The sequence below is a fragment of the Mus caroli genome, unplaced genomic scaffold (genome assembly GCF_978045245.1).
Source record: "Mus caroli unplaced genomic scaffold, Mus_caroli_1 scaffold_9, whole genome shotgun sequence".
In the NCBI taxonomy this organism is placed as follows: Eukaryota; Metazoa; Chordata; class Mammalia; order Rodentia; family Muridae; genus Mus; species Mus caroli.
Genome location: NW_028227264.1, coordinates 88,447,134 through 88,462,451, shown reverse-complemented (window position 1 = coordinate 88,462,451; position 15,318 = coordinate 88,447,134). Strand labels below are relative to the sequence as shown.

The 15,318-nt window shown below is 40.0% G+C and overlaps 1 protein-coding gene across 6 annotated transcripts in view; it reads left to right on the top strand.

Moving 5' to 3' along the window:
• Ano4 (anoctamin 4) overlaps window positions 1-15,318 on the top strand; it is a 408,979-nt gene that overhangs the window by 321,594 nt on the left and 72,067 nt on the right. For all 6 annotated transcript variants that reach the window (XM_029482967.2, XM_029482966.2, XM_029482964.2 and 3 more), the window contains 4 exons: window positions 462-583; window positions 4,309-4,443; window positions 5,474-5,570; window positions 13,243-13,303. In XM_029482967.2, the coding sequence (XP_029338827.1) occupies window positions 462-583; window positions 4,309-4,443; window positions 5,474-5,570; window positions 13,243-13,303 (415 nt within the window). The remainder of the gene's footprint in view (window positions 1-461; window positions 584-4,308; window positions 4,444-5,473; window positions 5,571-13,242; window positions 13,304-15,318) is intronic.

Sequence of the window (15,318 nt, the reverse complement as noted above, 5' to 3'; positions counted from 1 at the left end):
CAAGGATTTTCATGTCTGTAAGTCTATATGACCACTTATGTTGTCTTGACAAAACTAGAGAGCTAAGGAACCAGCCTTGGGCATGGCCTCTGAACCAGACTGTCCATTCCAAACATGGAAGAAAATGTGACAAAGTGAATATTATTAATCTTATGATGGATTAGCAAAGTGGAGCTCAGACTTTAGGAGGTTTGTCTAAGATCCCAGTGAAGAAGCAGCAGAACTGAGCTTGGGTATCAGCCCACCTTATTCTCTCAAGCACATGGTCTTTACTTGTTGACAACAGCAGTAAGACAAATCCAAAATAACGGATTAAAGTAGAAGTGCTTCCCCTTTCATAGAGAATGGGCCCTTTCTAGCTGCTCTCACCCCTCTTGCTACTGCTACCTTAAGACACAGGTATCATTGTCTGCTTCCTCGTTGGCTGGTATCACTCACCAACAGTGGTGCTCTTATCCCAGGGAAGTTACAGGAGTAAAAACTCCATTAAAACCCATGGAGCTGTAAACCACCGACATCTACTGTATGAGTGCTGGGCCTCCTGGGGCGTGTGGTACAAGTACCAGCCTTTGGATCTTGTCAGGTGAGTTTGTAACCAACTGTACATAAAAACATGGCAATGCATAATGAAGGCATTTTGTCTTCTAGGACAAACTTACCTGGGAAGGGCACATTCAGCTCTGCTCTAACTTGGCTTTTCCCCCAAGAGTAACTAACCTCTCAGAGGACACTGGCTGTTCTTGGTAAATCCACCCTCACTCTGTTGAGGGTGATGTTTCCTTTGGATGGACCTCAAAGAAGAGCCATGGAAGGGACAGAGGTGTGGTTTAGGCCTTCCAAAAGACTCCACAAGGAGTGGGTCACCATATAGAAATGTAATACCAATCAATTGAATATATTAGTGATGATCTAGAATATTACTTCTCACAGTTGACTCTCTATGACCCAAAACTGCTCCTCTAATCCTAAACTTTCTGCTCCCTGCTCTGATATAACCAGGGGAACTTTCCATACCTGCCCTGTGACAGATCAGTCTATATGGAGGCTAAGTAAAAACATATGGGCATAATTAGAAATGGATATTGTGTTTAGACTTAGATCCTTCCCTAAAGGTGCCCTGCTGTGTGTATATAAATATTCTAAAATCCAAAAACTACAGACCTGGAAGTTGAAACACTTCTGATGCCAAGCATTTGGGGTAACAATTACTCATTCCAAAGTGTTTCAAGATTAAATTATTTTAATCTTACACTTATAATCTTTAAAGACTGTTTTAATTTGTAAGTAAAAAATGAACCAGTAGCTAGCCTACAATAATTGTGTATTTATATTTTTGTTGTACGTTTTATTGTCTAGATCTGTCTACAGTACCATGTCAGTATTATGCACTGATACCTCATTTATTTATAGACTACTTCTTAGATTCAAGAGAGAGAAATCCACCATCATAGTTTTCCCATTAGAGAGAGAGCCATGTCTAATTCCTTAGACTAGCTAGATATGTTTCATTTACATCTCGGCCCTACAAAAATGGTAACCATAAAAATAAAAATAAATGAACTCAGGAGGGAGTAACAAAAAAAATCTCACTATATAGTCTGTCCCCAGGCAGCTCTCCTTCCAACCATAGCCATTGCTTCACGTTTACCACATTTATTCGGCACGGACCAAGACATTGATGAATTGCATCTCCCTCTCCTTCATTGAGGGTACCAAATGACACACAAGACCCAAGTGAGGAAAAAATATTTCCTGAGACAGAGTCATTTCCTTTGAACAGATGTATTCTGTGGTAAACAAGGTGGAAGAGGAGGGAACAAAAATAAATGTCCTCTAGTCTCTGCCCCTTTTTCTTGTAGAATTACACTGAGGAGAAACAAAAGACCATTGCTAGTGCAAACCTTCTCCGTCAGGATAACAGTCTGATTGGGGTTTTGTAGTCAGTTAATAGTTCCTGGAGTTGAGAAACTTGATTTCCACAACAGGTCTGGAGTAGTATGTGAAATACCTAGAAAAAATTTACCAGGCCATGAATGATTAGATAAAAATGCATGAGAGAATTTATGAAATGTGTGATAGTTCAGAGGAATGGAAAGATTGAATGTGCACCAACATTTATAGAGAAGTGTCTGGAGAATTACACAGAAGTGTCTGGAGAATTACACAGAAGTGTCTGGAGAACTACACAGAAGTGTCTGGAGAACTACACAGAAGTGTCTGGAGAATTACACAGAAGTGTCTGGAGAACTACACAGAAGTGTCTGGAGAATTACACAGAAGTGTCTGGAGAATTACACAGAAGTGTCTGGAGAACTACACAGAAGTGTCTGGAGAATTACACAGAAGTGTCTGGAGAATTACACAGAAGTGTCTGGAGAACTACACAGAAGTGTCTGGAGAATTACACAGAAGTGTCTGGAGAATTACACAGAAGTGTCTGGAGAACTACACAGAAGTGTCTGGAGAACTACACAGAAGTGTCTGGAGAATTACACAGAAGTGTCTGGAGAATTACACAGAAGTGTCTGGAGAATTACACAGAAGTGTCTGGAGAACTACACAGAAGTGTCTGGAGAACTACACAGAAGTGTCTGGAGAATTACACAGAAGTGTCTGGAGAATTACACAGAAGTGTCTGGAGAATTACACAGAAGTGTCTGGAGAACTACACAGAAGTGTCTGGAGAACTACACAGAAGTGTCTGGAGAACTACACAGAAGTGTCTGGAGAACTACACAGAAGTGTCTGGAGAACTACACAGAAGTGTATGGAGAATTACACAGAAGTGTCTGGAGAATTACACAGAAGTGTCTGGAGAATTACACAGAAGTGTCTGGAGAATTACACAGAAGTGTCTGGAGAACTACACAGAAGTGTCTGGAGAATTACACAGAAGTGTCTGGAGAATTACACAGAAGTGTCTGGAGAACTATACAGAAGTGTCTGGAGAACTACACAGAAGTGTCTGGAGAACTACACAGAAGTGTCTGGAGAACTACACAGAAGTGTCTGGAGAACTACACAGAAGTGTCTGGAGAACTACACAGAAGTGTCTGGAGAACTACACAGAAGTGTCTGGAGAACTACACAGAAGTGTCTGGAGAATTACACAGAAGTGTCTGGAGAATTACACAGAAGTGTCTGGAGAACTACACAGAAGTGTCTGGAGAATTACACAGAAGTGTCTGGAGAATTACACAGAAGTGTCTGGAGAACTACACAGAAGTGTCTGGAGAATTACACAGAAGTGTCTGGAGAATTACACAGAAGTGTCTGGAGAACTACACAGAAGTGTCTGGAGAATTACACAGAAGTGTCTGGAGAATTACACAGAAGTGTCTGGAGAACTACACAGAAGTGTCTGGAGAACTACACAGAAGTGTCTGGAGAATTACACAGAAGTGTCTGGAGAATTACACAGAAGTGTCTGGAGAATTACACAGAAGTGTCTGGAGAACTACACAGAAGTGTCTGGAGAATTACACAGAAGTGTCTGGAGAACTACACAGAAGTGTCTGGAGAACTACACAGAAGTGTCTGGAGAATTACACAGAAGTGTCTGGAGAATTACACAGAAGTGTCTGGAGAATTACACAGAAGTGTCTGGAGAACTACACAGAAGTGTCTGGAGAACTACACAGAAGTGTCTGGAGAACTACACAGAAGTGTCTGGAGAATTACACAGAAGTGTCTGGAGAACTACACAGAAGTGTCTGGAGAATTACACAGAAGTGTCTGGAGAATTACACAGAAGTGTCTGGAGAATTACACAGAAGTGTCTGGAGAACCTAGCAGAGTAGAAGACTGTGTTGGCCCTGCTTTGGTCTACCAAGGCTTGAATAGAATGAGTTGTGAAGCATCTAGTAAACTTATATCTTAAATTCTTCCTGTTCTGTAGATAACACATTCTCTTTATCTCTCGAATTTGACTGCATCTTCAGACCCCAGTGTCTCTCGTGCTGCTTACAGCTGCCTTTGCTCATTATCTGGTTGGTGGCAAGGTCAGGAGCCCCTTACCTGGCTCCATTTCCCACTTTGACTCCTTCCAATCCATTCTGTAGTCTCAAAATAAGCTAGTATATAGCTATGTCCCTTCAGGGGCAGGGTAATCATACTCCCCTAATAAAAAGAAATATTGGAGAAAGTTCATCTTAGAGCTTTGAGTTGAACAGATAGCTCTTTCTTCTCTTGGCTCCCCTTGTCTGTCTTACCTGGAAAACCAGCTACTAAGTGACATAACTGAGCAAAGTGTTATAACACTGAACTTCACGTGTCACTGCAGTTTCAAGGGTTTTGTGTCCCAAACAGGCGATATTTTGGAGAGAAGATTGGACTGTATTTCGCCTGGCTGGGCTGGTACACAGGCATGCTCTTCCCTGCAGCCTTCATTGGGTTGTTTGTCTTCTTGTATGGAGTCACCACTCTGGATCACTGCCAAGTCAGGTACGGGGAACTCATGGGTGAGCTTGCCTCTTCTAAATATTTGGAGATGACAGTTTACACTTTAGTGGTGGTCATAGCTTAAATGTATATATATAGTTTTTCACTACTTTCCCAGTCTGTGGTGAACAGTTAAAAAGGTCCTCTAGATTTCTTGTCTACTTTGCCATTGCAGCTTCTGTCTTTTGCTGCCATGGAAGCAAAAGTTACAATTACAGACAGATTTGTGAGCAAGCATCTATCCATGGAACTACTCGTCTTCATTCAGTGGCTGCTAGGTGTTTTCTGAGGTTTTTATTTCCCATCTTAAAACTGGTACCTGCTGCTAGTGGTGCAGAATAATAGCTAGCAATCCCTTTTCGTAGATTCTGTGTTTCTATGAGGAATCTCTGTACCTAAGCCACAAAGACTCTTCACCCAATTACTAAAGCCTACAGAATGATCAGTCACTAGATGGGAATCAACCCATTGGTCTCAGGTAGCCACAGGGATCTTATTGCACACCTGGACTGCAGAGACCCTAAGCAATAATGTTCCTTTTAAGAATAACTGACTTTGTCTCTTACCTGCAGAAATATTTTACTTTTTGTAATATTTTAATAATATTTGGGTTTTCCTCAAGGTTTAACATTTTTAGTTGTTCTTCTAATTTATTGATTTTATCATGTGCATAGATGAAGGTGGGCTTTTAGGGTGCCTCACTGTTTCCATAACAGTATGAAATTGCTTCACATGGTGAAATGTTGTGTAAAGGACTCTTTTTGTTACAATTCATGTGTAAAGGACTCTTTTTGTTACAATTCAAGTTTAATTTATTAATATATAAATAGAGATTTATAAATAAGATTTATCGAAATATTAATACATGCAGGGGTTGTTTACACTAATATCAGAAAAGACTGAAAACCTTCTGGGGGCATAAGATGAGTATATTGGTTTTAATTGTCAGTTGGACACTAACAATATTTTAGAAGAAGAATCTAAATACATTCTGCATCATCAAGAGGAAGCCCTTCTCTATTCTCCTTTTCAGTAAAGAAGTCTGCCAAGCAACAGATATCATCATGTGTCCTGTATGTGACAAATACTGTCCATTCATGAGGCTATCAGACAGCTGCGTCTATGCCAAGGTAATTCTAAACAGACATCATTTTTGGTGGGATGGAATTTACTGTAAGCTTTCCTGGGAAACACTGGGTGGTTATATTCCTCTGTTATTTCCCACGTTTGAACCTCAGATTGTGTTGTAAGATGGAGACATCAGCAATCAGCATTCCAAAGCAAATATCTTTTTGGATTTTGTTGTTGTTGGGTTTTTTTTAGGTTTTTTTTATTATATATTTTCTTCATTTACATTTCAAATGCTATCTCCAAAGTCCCCTATACCCTCTCCTCACCATGCTCCCCAACCCACCCACTCCGGCTTCCTGGCCCTGGCATTCCCCTGCATATAATCTTCACAAGACCAAGGGCCCCTCCTCCCAATGATAGGCAAATATCTTTTTGAATGTGGTATATCTAGGACATGTGCCTCCAGGTAGCATCACAAGGCACTACATGATGGCCTGGTGCAAAGAAGATAGCTGTTAGAGTCAGAGGAAGTTCAGTTTACATTTTGTTGTTGTTGGGTGATGGATCAGTAAATATTTAAATGCTATTCTATGCTCCCTGTGGGGCACATAGCTCTGCACTCACCCAAGAGCTCTGGCTTCATGAATGAAACACACACACACACAGTGTTATTTTTAACATGCCTTACTAGTTCAATGTCTGGGCCACTGCTGAACCTCCATGTAACTCGCACACTCCCCTCCAATATTCCTGAGTTAATGTTTGCTGAATCTATATTTCATCTCTGGTACCGCCCCCCACTCAATCAGGCGAGTGGCCCCTGGCGCCACTACCCTGACTCTTATATGTCAGCAGGCTCTTAAGTCTAATCTCTCTGATTCCCTGTCATGGAGACTCTGTCCCTTCTCTCTGCATTTCTTGCCCAGGAATCCTAAAAGTTCTACCTCTGTCCCCCTGCCCAGCCATTGGCCATTGGCTTTTTATTGACCCATCAAAAAACAAACAAACAAACAAACAAACAAACAAAACAACTGTTGGCAGGGACCTGTAGCAGCCATGAGAATTCTCACGTAAGCCCAGGATCAAACCCCCAACATTTTATTCCCTTTGTCCAATAAAAAGGCTATTTTTTCTCAGATATAAATTGAGCACAACCATAACAATTAGGCCAATTAAAAAGTATGGTATATAATTAACATCTAGTCTATCTCATTTGTCAATTTAGATAAAGTACCATATATTGTGACTTAAAGAATTTATAATTCTATACCTGAACCATCCTTTCAAATCTATATCATCTTCCTCAATGCTAAACAACTTAAGTTTGGTTGTGAGACTGAAGTCTTCAACCCTGTAAGAAATCCAAGAACAAGTTAAATATTACCTGAATATATAGAAAGCACAAAAACACAGCTTCCAAAGCTTAACCAAATTGTAGAGACAGCTTACTACCTGGACAGTCCCCTATCTTCAAAACGTTGGAGTATCTATCTTCAGCTTTCTGGCCCAGGATCATCTGTCAGACCTTAAATGAAGCAGGACCTATGAAGGACTAGTTTACTCTGCCTTGGCAGAGTTAAGCTATCAACAATCCTGCATCATATGTCCTTTCTTGGACAGTGTTTTTTTGTCTGTAGGTAAATTAAGGAAATTTTTGTCCAGTGACTACCTTGCCATAACTTTCCAGTTACAAATCTATATGGAGGTTTTGATGCACAATTTCTTCTTTGAACTGTGAAGGGGATACTGTCAGGAGCAAACAAATTTCTAGTCAAATGATCTTTAATAATGAATTCATACAAAATGTCATTTTCTGTGGATTTCTGATGTTTTTGAAGACTATCTATATGAAGTATATCTGAACTGTTAAACCTTGACTACTCTTAGCTATTTCCATTTGAATATTGCAGAAAGCACATTAATACAATTAGATCAGAATCTAATATAATGATGAGTTTACTATCTGGTCCTTAACTTGCCTTACTTAATCATCCTAAACAGTTTGTAATAGCAAATATTAGAAGGACTGGGTCTAAGCCTTGTTTGTATTCTTAAATGAGTTGCATAGGCACAATGCCTATCTAAGAGCAACAATATTAATTTCAAATTTTGTGTCAATATAAGACATTTATACCAATGAAAACCTTAAATTTGCATTAATCTATACATTCTGTACCAATGTGAAATTATAACTTCAATTTGTATCAATTATCAAGATTTTTACCAATGTAAAACTGTGGCTATATAATGCTTTGCTTAAGAATAAGTAATCCATCCCATCTATTTCCTAACTGTTCCAAGTGATGTCAATTTCCAAATTATCCCTTAAAATGACACCCTATCTATAATTTATAAAATAACCATAACCAGACACCCACACCCAAGGGATCAGGAATACAACTCTCCACAATTTCTTGCTGAAGAGGGTGACAAACATTTTTTAAAGGGATGGGTAGGGGTAGAAAAATTAAAAATCTGGGAGACTTAAGAAAAGAAGCTTTGGCATCTGTTATCCCATCTCTGTGTGCTTAGAAGGCTCAGGGCTTGACGGAAGTTCTGACTGGATCCGTCTGAAAGGCTGGATGAACAGAGTCCATCTTTAAGTCAGGATAGATGGTAGAGTATTTTATCTTATTGACAAATATGATAGACTGGTGTTAATTATATATCATAATTTATAAATTACATAATTGTTATGGTTGTGCTCAATTTATGTTTGAGAGAAAAGAGACGTTTTTAATTGGACAAAAGAGGTGAGATGTTGGGGTTTTGATTTGTGCTTACATGGGAATTCGCAAGGGCCCCTGCCAACAGTTGTTTTGGGTTTTTTTTTTTGTTTGTTTGTTTTGTTTTGTTTTGTTTTGACTGATCAATAAAGAGCCAATGGCAAATGGCAGGGCAGGGGGATAGAGGTGGGACTTTGAGGATTCCCAAGAGGAAACACAGGCAAGAAGAAGGGCAGAATCACAATAATGAGGAAGCAGAGAGATCGACTTAAAGGCCTGCTGACATGTAAAAATCTGGGGAAATGGCTCCAGGGGCCATTCCCCTGATTGGATCTGGGATAACAGAGATGAAATATAGATTTAGCAAATATTAATTCAGAAATACTGGAGGGGAGAGTGTGATAGCCTTGGAGGTTTGGAAGTCACAACCATTAAGCTAATAAAGGCTATTAAATATAATGGTTGCATATGCATGCCTTTCATAAAACCAGAGCTCTTGGGTTGGTACAGAGCTGCAAGCACACCCCCCAGGAGCTCAGAACAGGTTAACAATTTACCACTACAGAGTGATTTCTGTTTATTACTGATTACATATGGAGCAACAGTACACATTGTGAGAATTGATGTGATTTGTATTGTTTTGCTTTTTACAATCCAATGAAATTCATTTTTATACATTATCTTAGCCTAAAGGCCAAGAAGCAATGGACTTTACATTTTACATTTTAAAAAAATTAATCATACAATCCTAATTGTTCTTCCTGCTGCTGGGATGAAATTCTCTGAGTAAAGCATTCAACAAGGAGGAGTTTATTTGGGCTAATAATTCCTAGGTAGCATCCAACATGGCTAGGAAGGTATGATGTCAGGAGCAGGAAGCATATTGCATCTGCAGTCAGAGAGTATGGGAGGATGAATCTCATGCTTAGCTAGCTTCTGATCCAAGTCCAAGCTCAGGGTAATGGAACTGCCCACTTTCAGAGTAGAGCTTCCCACCTCAATTAACTCAATCAAGAGCACCCTCATAGAGGCAGGAGGAGGGGGAATGGGATAAGGGACTTCCAAAGGGGAGCCTGGAAAGGGGGAGGCATTTGAAATGTAAATAAAGAAAATATCCAATTAAAAAAATATTACTCCTCACAGGCATGACCAGAGCTTGTGTTCTAAGGAATTATAGACCCTATCAAGTTGACCACTCAATATTACCAATCACAGATGCATGGATTTTGCCAGACTGATAAAGGGAAAAGGCTGAAACCCCTGCTTTAGACATTCCATGACTAATCCAGGAACCTAGATGTCCATGCATTATTCTTGGAGACCTCTGCCATATGCAGGTTGGGATTTGACTCTACTCTCTACCATTTGTTTGCCAAGAACAAGTTATTAAAGTTCTCTGATTCTTTTCATCTACAAAGTGGACATGGCAAAACCTATCCTAAGATCTCAGTAAATGACAGTTGTGGGTTTTTGGCTTTTCTCTATCATTATTGTCAACCATCAAGTCCAGGTCAGCTGCCTGCCCATTGACCTTCCATAGGTGCTGCCTTTCTGGGACTAAGTTTGTTGTTCCTAAGTGTATTTAGGACCAGACCTCTCTGACCTACTCAGTGACAGGTCCTGATAGCCAAATAGTGCTATGACTGATTATCATCATATGCTATCCCATTCCCCTTTCTCCTGGTATGTCTTAGTTTAACAAAATATTAGATACATTCATCAAATTCCTAGAGGATTTTTTTTAAACTTCAAGGCTGTATCATATGCCAACAAAATCTATAGAGTTCAGGTTGATGAAGTCTTTCTCCTAAGATCCACTGCCTATGTGTTTGCATAGATTCCAGATATAAAAAGGGTTGGCAGATTTTATCAAACATCTGTGATTACTGCAGCCTGGATCTATCTAATTACTCCGTTGGCTTTGCACTGCTTTGTTCTCTTAGGACAAGAGAACATTTGACAGGCAGCCCACAGCCCGCCCATCCATAATAGCTACAGGGCTGCAGGTGGTGAGTCCTGTGGGCAGAGACCAAGCTGCAGCCGTCAGCTGTGAGTCTAAAAAAATTTGGACTCTGAATGTATGTCACAAGAGACCAAAAAAAGCACTAAGTGTCTCTACCTATCTTGAGAGGGCATGTAGAGCAGGACGTAAGGACAAATTAAGTAAAGCAACCTTGGGAAATGTACAGTTAAGAAGTCAAGAATTTGTCAGAAATGTGATTTTACTGAAAAGTCATTGAAATAATTTATGTTTTAGAAGCTGTGTTTGGAAAGCATCAAATCTGTGCTGCTGTTTGGTTTTTGTCTGGTTTGGTTTTTCCCTTCGGTGTTCTCTGCATTTTACTGCCAATGAAAGGATTTCTAAAGTGAAGAGTGAAATCCTCTTTCTAGGAAATCCTTGATAACTCCTTAAACTAACCATCATGATGAATAGTTCAGAATATTCAAATTTCGTAGGGGCTTCTGTTGGCAGTAATTCTCCTGAAAATAATCCTAATTTCCCCATTATTCCCATAATTGCTAGGTAGCTTGTGTTATTTCTAACCTGCATATCAGTTTTAAGGCAGATGTAATTATCCTCATTTTACTCAGAAGTGTAAAACCTACTCATCCTTACTCACAAGAAAATAATACTGGTAAACATGGGCCTTGGTTTACTAAACTACACCAGGCCCTACTGAACCATATGATGTTTAGACTGAATTTTGTGTTTAGTTTTCCCTAAACACGTTATACCAAAGCCAAGAATGACAGAATCAGAGGTCTACAGGATTTCTTTAGAAGCATTTATTAGAAATGTCAAGAGTGAGTTTGTGGGACTTGTGTATACAGAAACCCTGGAAAACAGATCCTAGGTTATCAGCCAGCTGTGGCTCTGATCATTCTTGGCCTGTGTGAGAGTCTGAAACCTACCACCAAGTGTTTTAAGCAAAGAGAGACTGACACGCTTATATTTTTTCTGCAAAAACAAACAAACAACAACAAAAATCAGGAGGTATCTCCCAGCCTATACCTAGCCATCCAGACCCTCAATGTCTTTTCCCAATACATGTGCATGTTGGACATGTATCCTGTGGATAGGTTTTCTTCCTATGATGGGAAGATGACTGCATCTCCAGACTTCTGCCTTTCTTCTTTCCTCCTTAAGTATGTTTTATTCTTATTTTAAATTCTTGGTCTTTGGACTGGGGATAAAACTTAAAGGCATGACATTTGCTTGTATGAGGATTTGGGTTTTATCCCCATCATTGAAAAAAAATGCTTCAAATTTTGTTCTATTGTTCTGGAGTGTATACTCCTTTAGAAAGTGTATGTTTGGAAATGACTAAGAAGTAAAATGGTTGCCATGCAAGTGCAAGAACCAGAGTGCGGATCCCTATACTCACATAAAACTAGGCAGGTACGACAACCAGCCTATAATCACAGAATGCCAGAGGCAGAAAGGGAAGCCCCTAAGCAAGCTGACTATATTAGCTGAGTCAGAAAGTACTGGGTTTGACTGAAAGGCACTTCCTCAACATATAAGATGGAGAACAGCTAAGGAAGTCTCCTGGCATTGACCCTAGGCCTTCATACACACAGTAAGTACACGGTCATACTGATATGCATGCCCACACACACATTTGCCCCAAACAGATCCATTTGATACCACCGACAACCTTCTTGGAGCATCCTGAGGTCTTTGTTCTTGTGTTTTATTAATATCTGGAGTCTATTCTCTTGCTTTCTTTGGTGGGAGTTAGCCAAGGGAACCATCAGGTGAGTTAGATTATCAGTTTACCAAGGAACTAGAAGTTCCAATTTTCTTACTTCTTCTGATTCATACTGATAACCACAGCGGAAAATTGTCTCTTCAAATGGTTATATATCCTATCTGAAGGAGGTACTCTGCTGGGCCCTATAGATCCAGGTACTCCTTCAAAACAGCACAAGAGACATCTGCTGTGGGTGGGAATGATCTAGGCAACCCAGAATGACAGCAACAATGCAATCGAAAGTCTACCCTCGTGTTACAGACTATTACACTCACCAGAGAGCAAGATAAGGATCCTGAACGCACCATGTACTAGAGTTCTCGGGATTTTGTGATACTAGGTAGCCAATTCTGCCTCGACGCTCCTTCTGGCATATGAAAGGAATAGGATTTAGATACTTGTGTGGCATTTAGTATTTGAAAGCTGCCCATCTCTCTTATATTCAAGGAAAGAAAAGGCATAAACTTTCAGAATAATGCAAAACACTTAGCACCATGCTAAGGCAAGAAAACACCTGTTTAAGCTGGGCATATTCTCCAGGGACAGTAAAATATACTAGGCAAACATAAAATGCCCCAAAGGCTATGCTTTATGAAACTATCAGTCATTGGACTTTGGTGTGATTCAGACTGGAGGTGGAAAATGAGTGTGGCTGTTTTGCAATAAGGTACTGCTAACATCTTTGGGGTATGAGGACTGCATAAACATATAGTGATTACATGAGGCTTTAATGAATGTAAGAGTGGATTTGGTTATGGTTCTTGCCTCTTGTGTTCATAATGCTAAAATACAAAGTAGCCCACAAAAGATTTGCTCAAAACTACAGAAGCAAACGCTTAGTTCTATTTTTGAAGAAAAAAAAAATGAGCGACTAGAAACAGTATTTGGGAAATTCAGAGCCTGTAAACCAGCAGCAAAGCTCCTTTCTAGTCCTAAATATAGTTATATCCATACCCATATAGATGTATAAGAGTCTTTATAGTTCACAAGTGGAATTCTTAGTAGCCCTATTGGATCTGCTGCCAAATTTTCAATTGCATGATCCCAGTGTAAAGGGAATAAACTCTTCTCCACATCTGAGCCTCATAGTCAGAAGACAGCCCCCTTCTCACTCATTGGCAAAGGGAATATTCACCAACGAATCCTTACAATGCTCACTCTATCACCATAACTACTTCTATGCAGCTTTAAAAATAGCTGTTAAAATGTGGTTTGTGAGAAGTTAACTGATCTGATTCTGTTATTCCCAGGTGACCCACCTTTTTGACAATGGGGCCACTGTGTTCTTTGCTGTGTTCATGGCAGTCTGGGGTAAGTGAATAACAGCCATAAAGCTTGAGTTCCCACGCATCTACCCTCTAGCATGTTTCTTAAAGCCTAGATGAGAAAGCTTGAGTAAATTCACTTGGATTTTCTGATGGCAATGAGCAGGTCAATAATTTACTTTTAAAGTGATAATATACAAGAGAAATCTGTCTGATATTTTCCTCTAAATTCTTTGACAGCTTCATCAATTTCCTTAGAATTATCCTCCATCTCTGGCTCTCAGGATCGTTCTGTGGCAGATAGCCACCAAAGATTTTGGCATCTGAATCCTATCTATGAATAATCTGATTCCTATAAGAGTTCTGCCTTCTCGCCGGGCGTGGTGGCGCACGCCTTTAATCCCAGCACTCGGGAGGCAGAGGCAGGAGGATTTCTGAGTTCGAGGCCAGCCTGGTCTACAAAGTGAGTTCCAGGACAGCCAGGACTATACAGAGAAACCCTGTCTCGAAAAAAACAAAAACAAAAAACAACAACAAAAAAAGAGTTCTGCCTTCTCTGGTGGTGGAATATGTAACAAACTCTCACTGTTTTGTTACCCTTAAATCCTCAATGCATTTGTATCTTTGAGGGGGGGGGAGGAGGCAAAAGGAAGGAAGGAAGGAAGGAAGGAAGGAAGGAAGGAAGGAAGGAAGGAAGGAGGGAGGGAGGGAGGGAGGGAGGGAGGGAGGGAGGGAGGGAGGGAGGGAGGGGAGGGAGGGAGGGAGGAAGGGGAAGGAGGGAGGAAGGAAGGGGAGGGAGGGAGGAAGGAAGGAAGGAAGGAAGGAAGGAAGGAAGGAAGGAAGGAAGGAAGGAAGGAAGGAAGGGAGAAGAACTAGGTCAATGATTGCACAGAGTTTTGGCTACAGGACTGATATCAAGATCAAGAGTAATACATATCTTGCCTCCCTAGAACATATAAGTGTCATAATCAAGAAGTGTAATAAGGAACCAATGGTTAAGTTTTGCCATTGTTACAAATTAAGTTCCTTTGGAAAAATGTGCTTATTTCTTAAGTCAGTAGTACCTAATTTTTTTTTCTGGTCCCAGCCACATATAAAATGGAAATAGTGCCAGGCATGCTGGTGGAAATTAGAAGAACTTGCTCACAACTAGGGATAGAGCTGGCATAAGCATCCTTACCCAGCATCTCCAAAGGCTAGCTCTTCCCTGAATGCTAATCTACTGTGTAATGTACAGTGTACATACAGTGTATGTACAATGCGTAGTCTCCTGGGTATCATTCAGGAAGAGTTAAATACAAACCTTCCACATGCACTTCAATATCTCTCCAATTTCTAACACCCATTGATAAATCTTTTTAGAGAGTTGTTATCCCCCACAATTTAAACGCTGGGGTTATATTAAAGAGAAATTTTGGCTCAGCGTCCTTTGTCTTGAAGGTAGAGTCTTTCACCTCTTCCCCAATAATTTTATTGTGAAAGAGATTGGTGTTTTGTTTTGTTTTTTGTTTTGTTTTGCAAGTTGTCCAATCCAACGAATGACAAGTTTTATCAGTGGTCCCTTTGTCAAGATTAAGCTGGTTGATGGTGGAACCTGGAATTAAGAAGAGTCTAAGATTATAAGTGGGTAGACTGGAGACTCTGTGCTTTGCTTTGCAATATATGCAATATGAGACTGATAGATTTTTCTGTAGGACACTGGGCACACAGAACCATTTTGAAGTCTCTCTTGGTAAAGCAAACCTTTGGACAATTCACCCTTTAAATTGCTTCATCTTGATTGACAATTTATTGCTTAAATCCTATGTTAGTCCCAGAAATGCTCTAGTCTAAGGACCAGAAACTGTCACTTCAGGTGTTCCTTTGCAGAAAGAGATGTGTCTCTTATAGTGATCTAGGATATCCAAAAATAATGATTATACTGGTATTATACAGTCATTGCCTTAAACTGTCCTAATCACTGTACATATCTTATCTAATTTAATCTCCACCACAACCTCCAAGGAAACTGCTATCACTGTGCTCATGTAATAGCCAAGAAAATTGAAGTAGAAGCCAGCA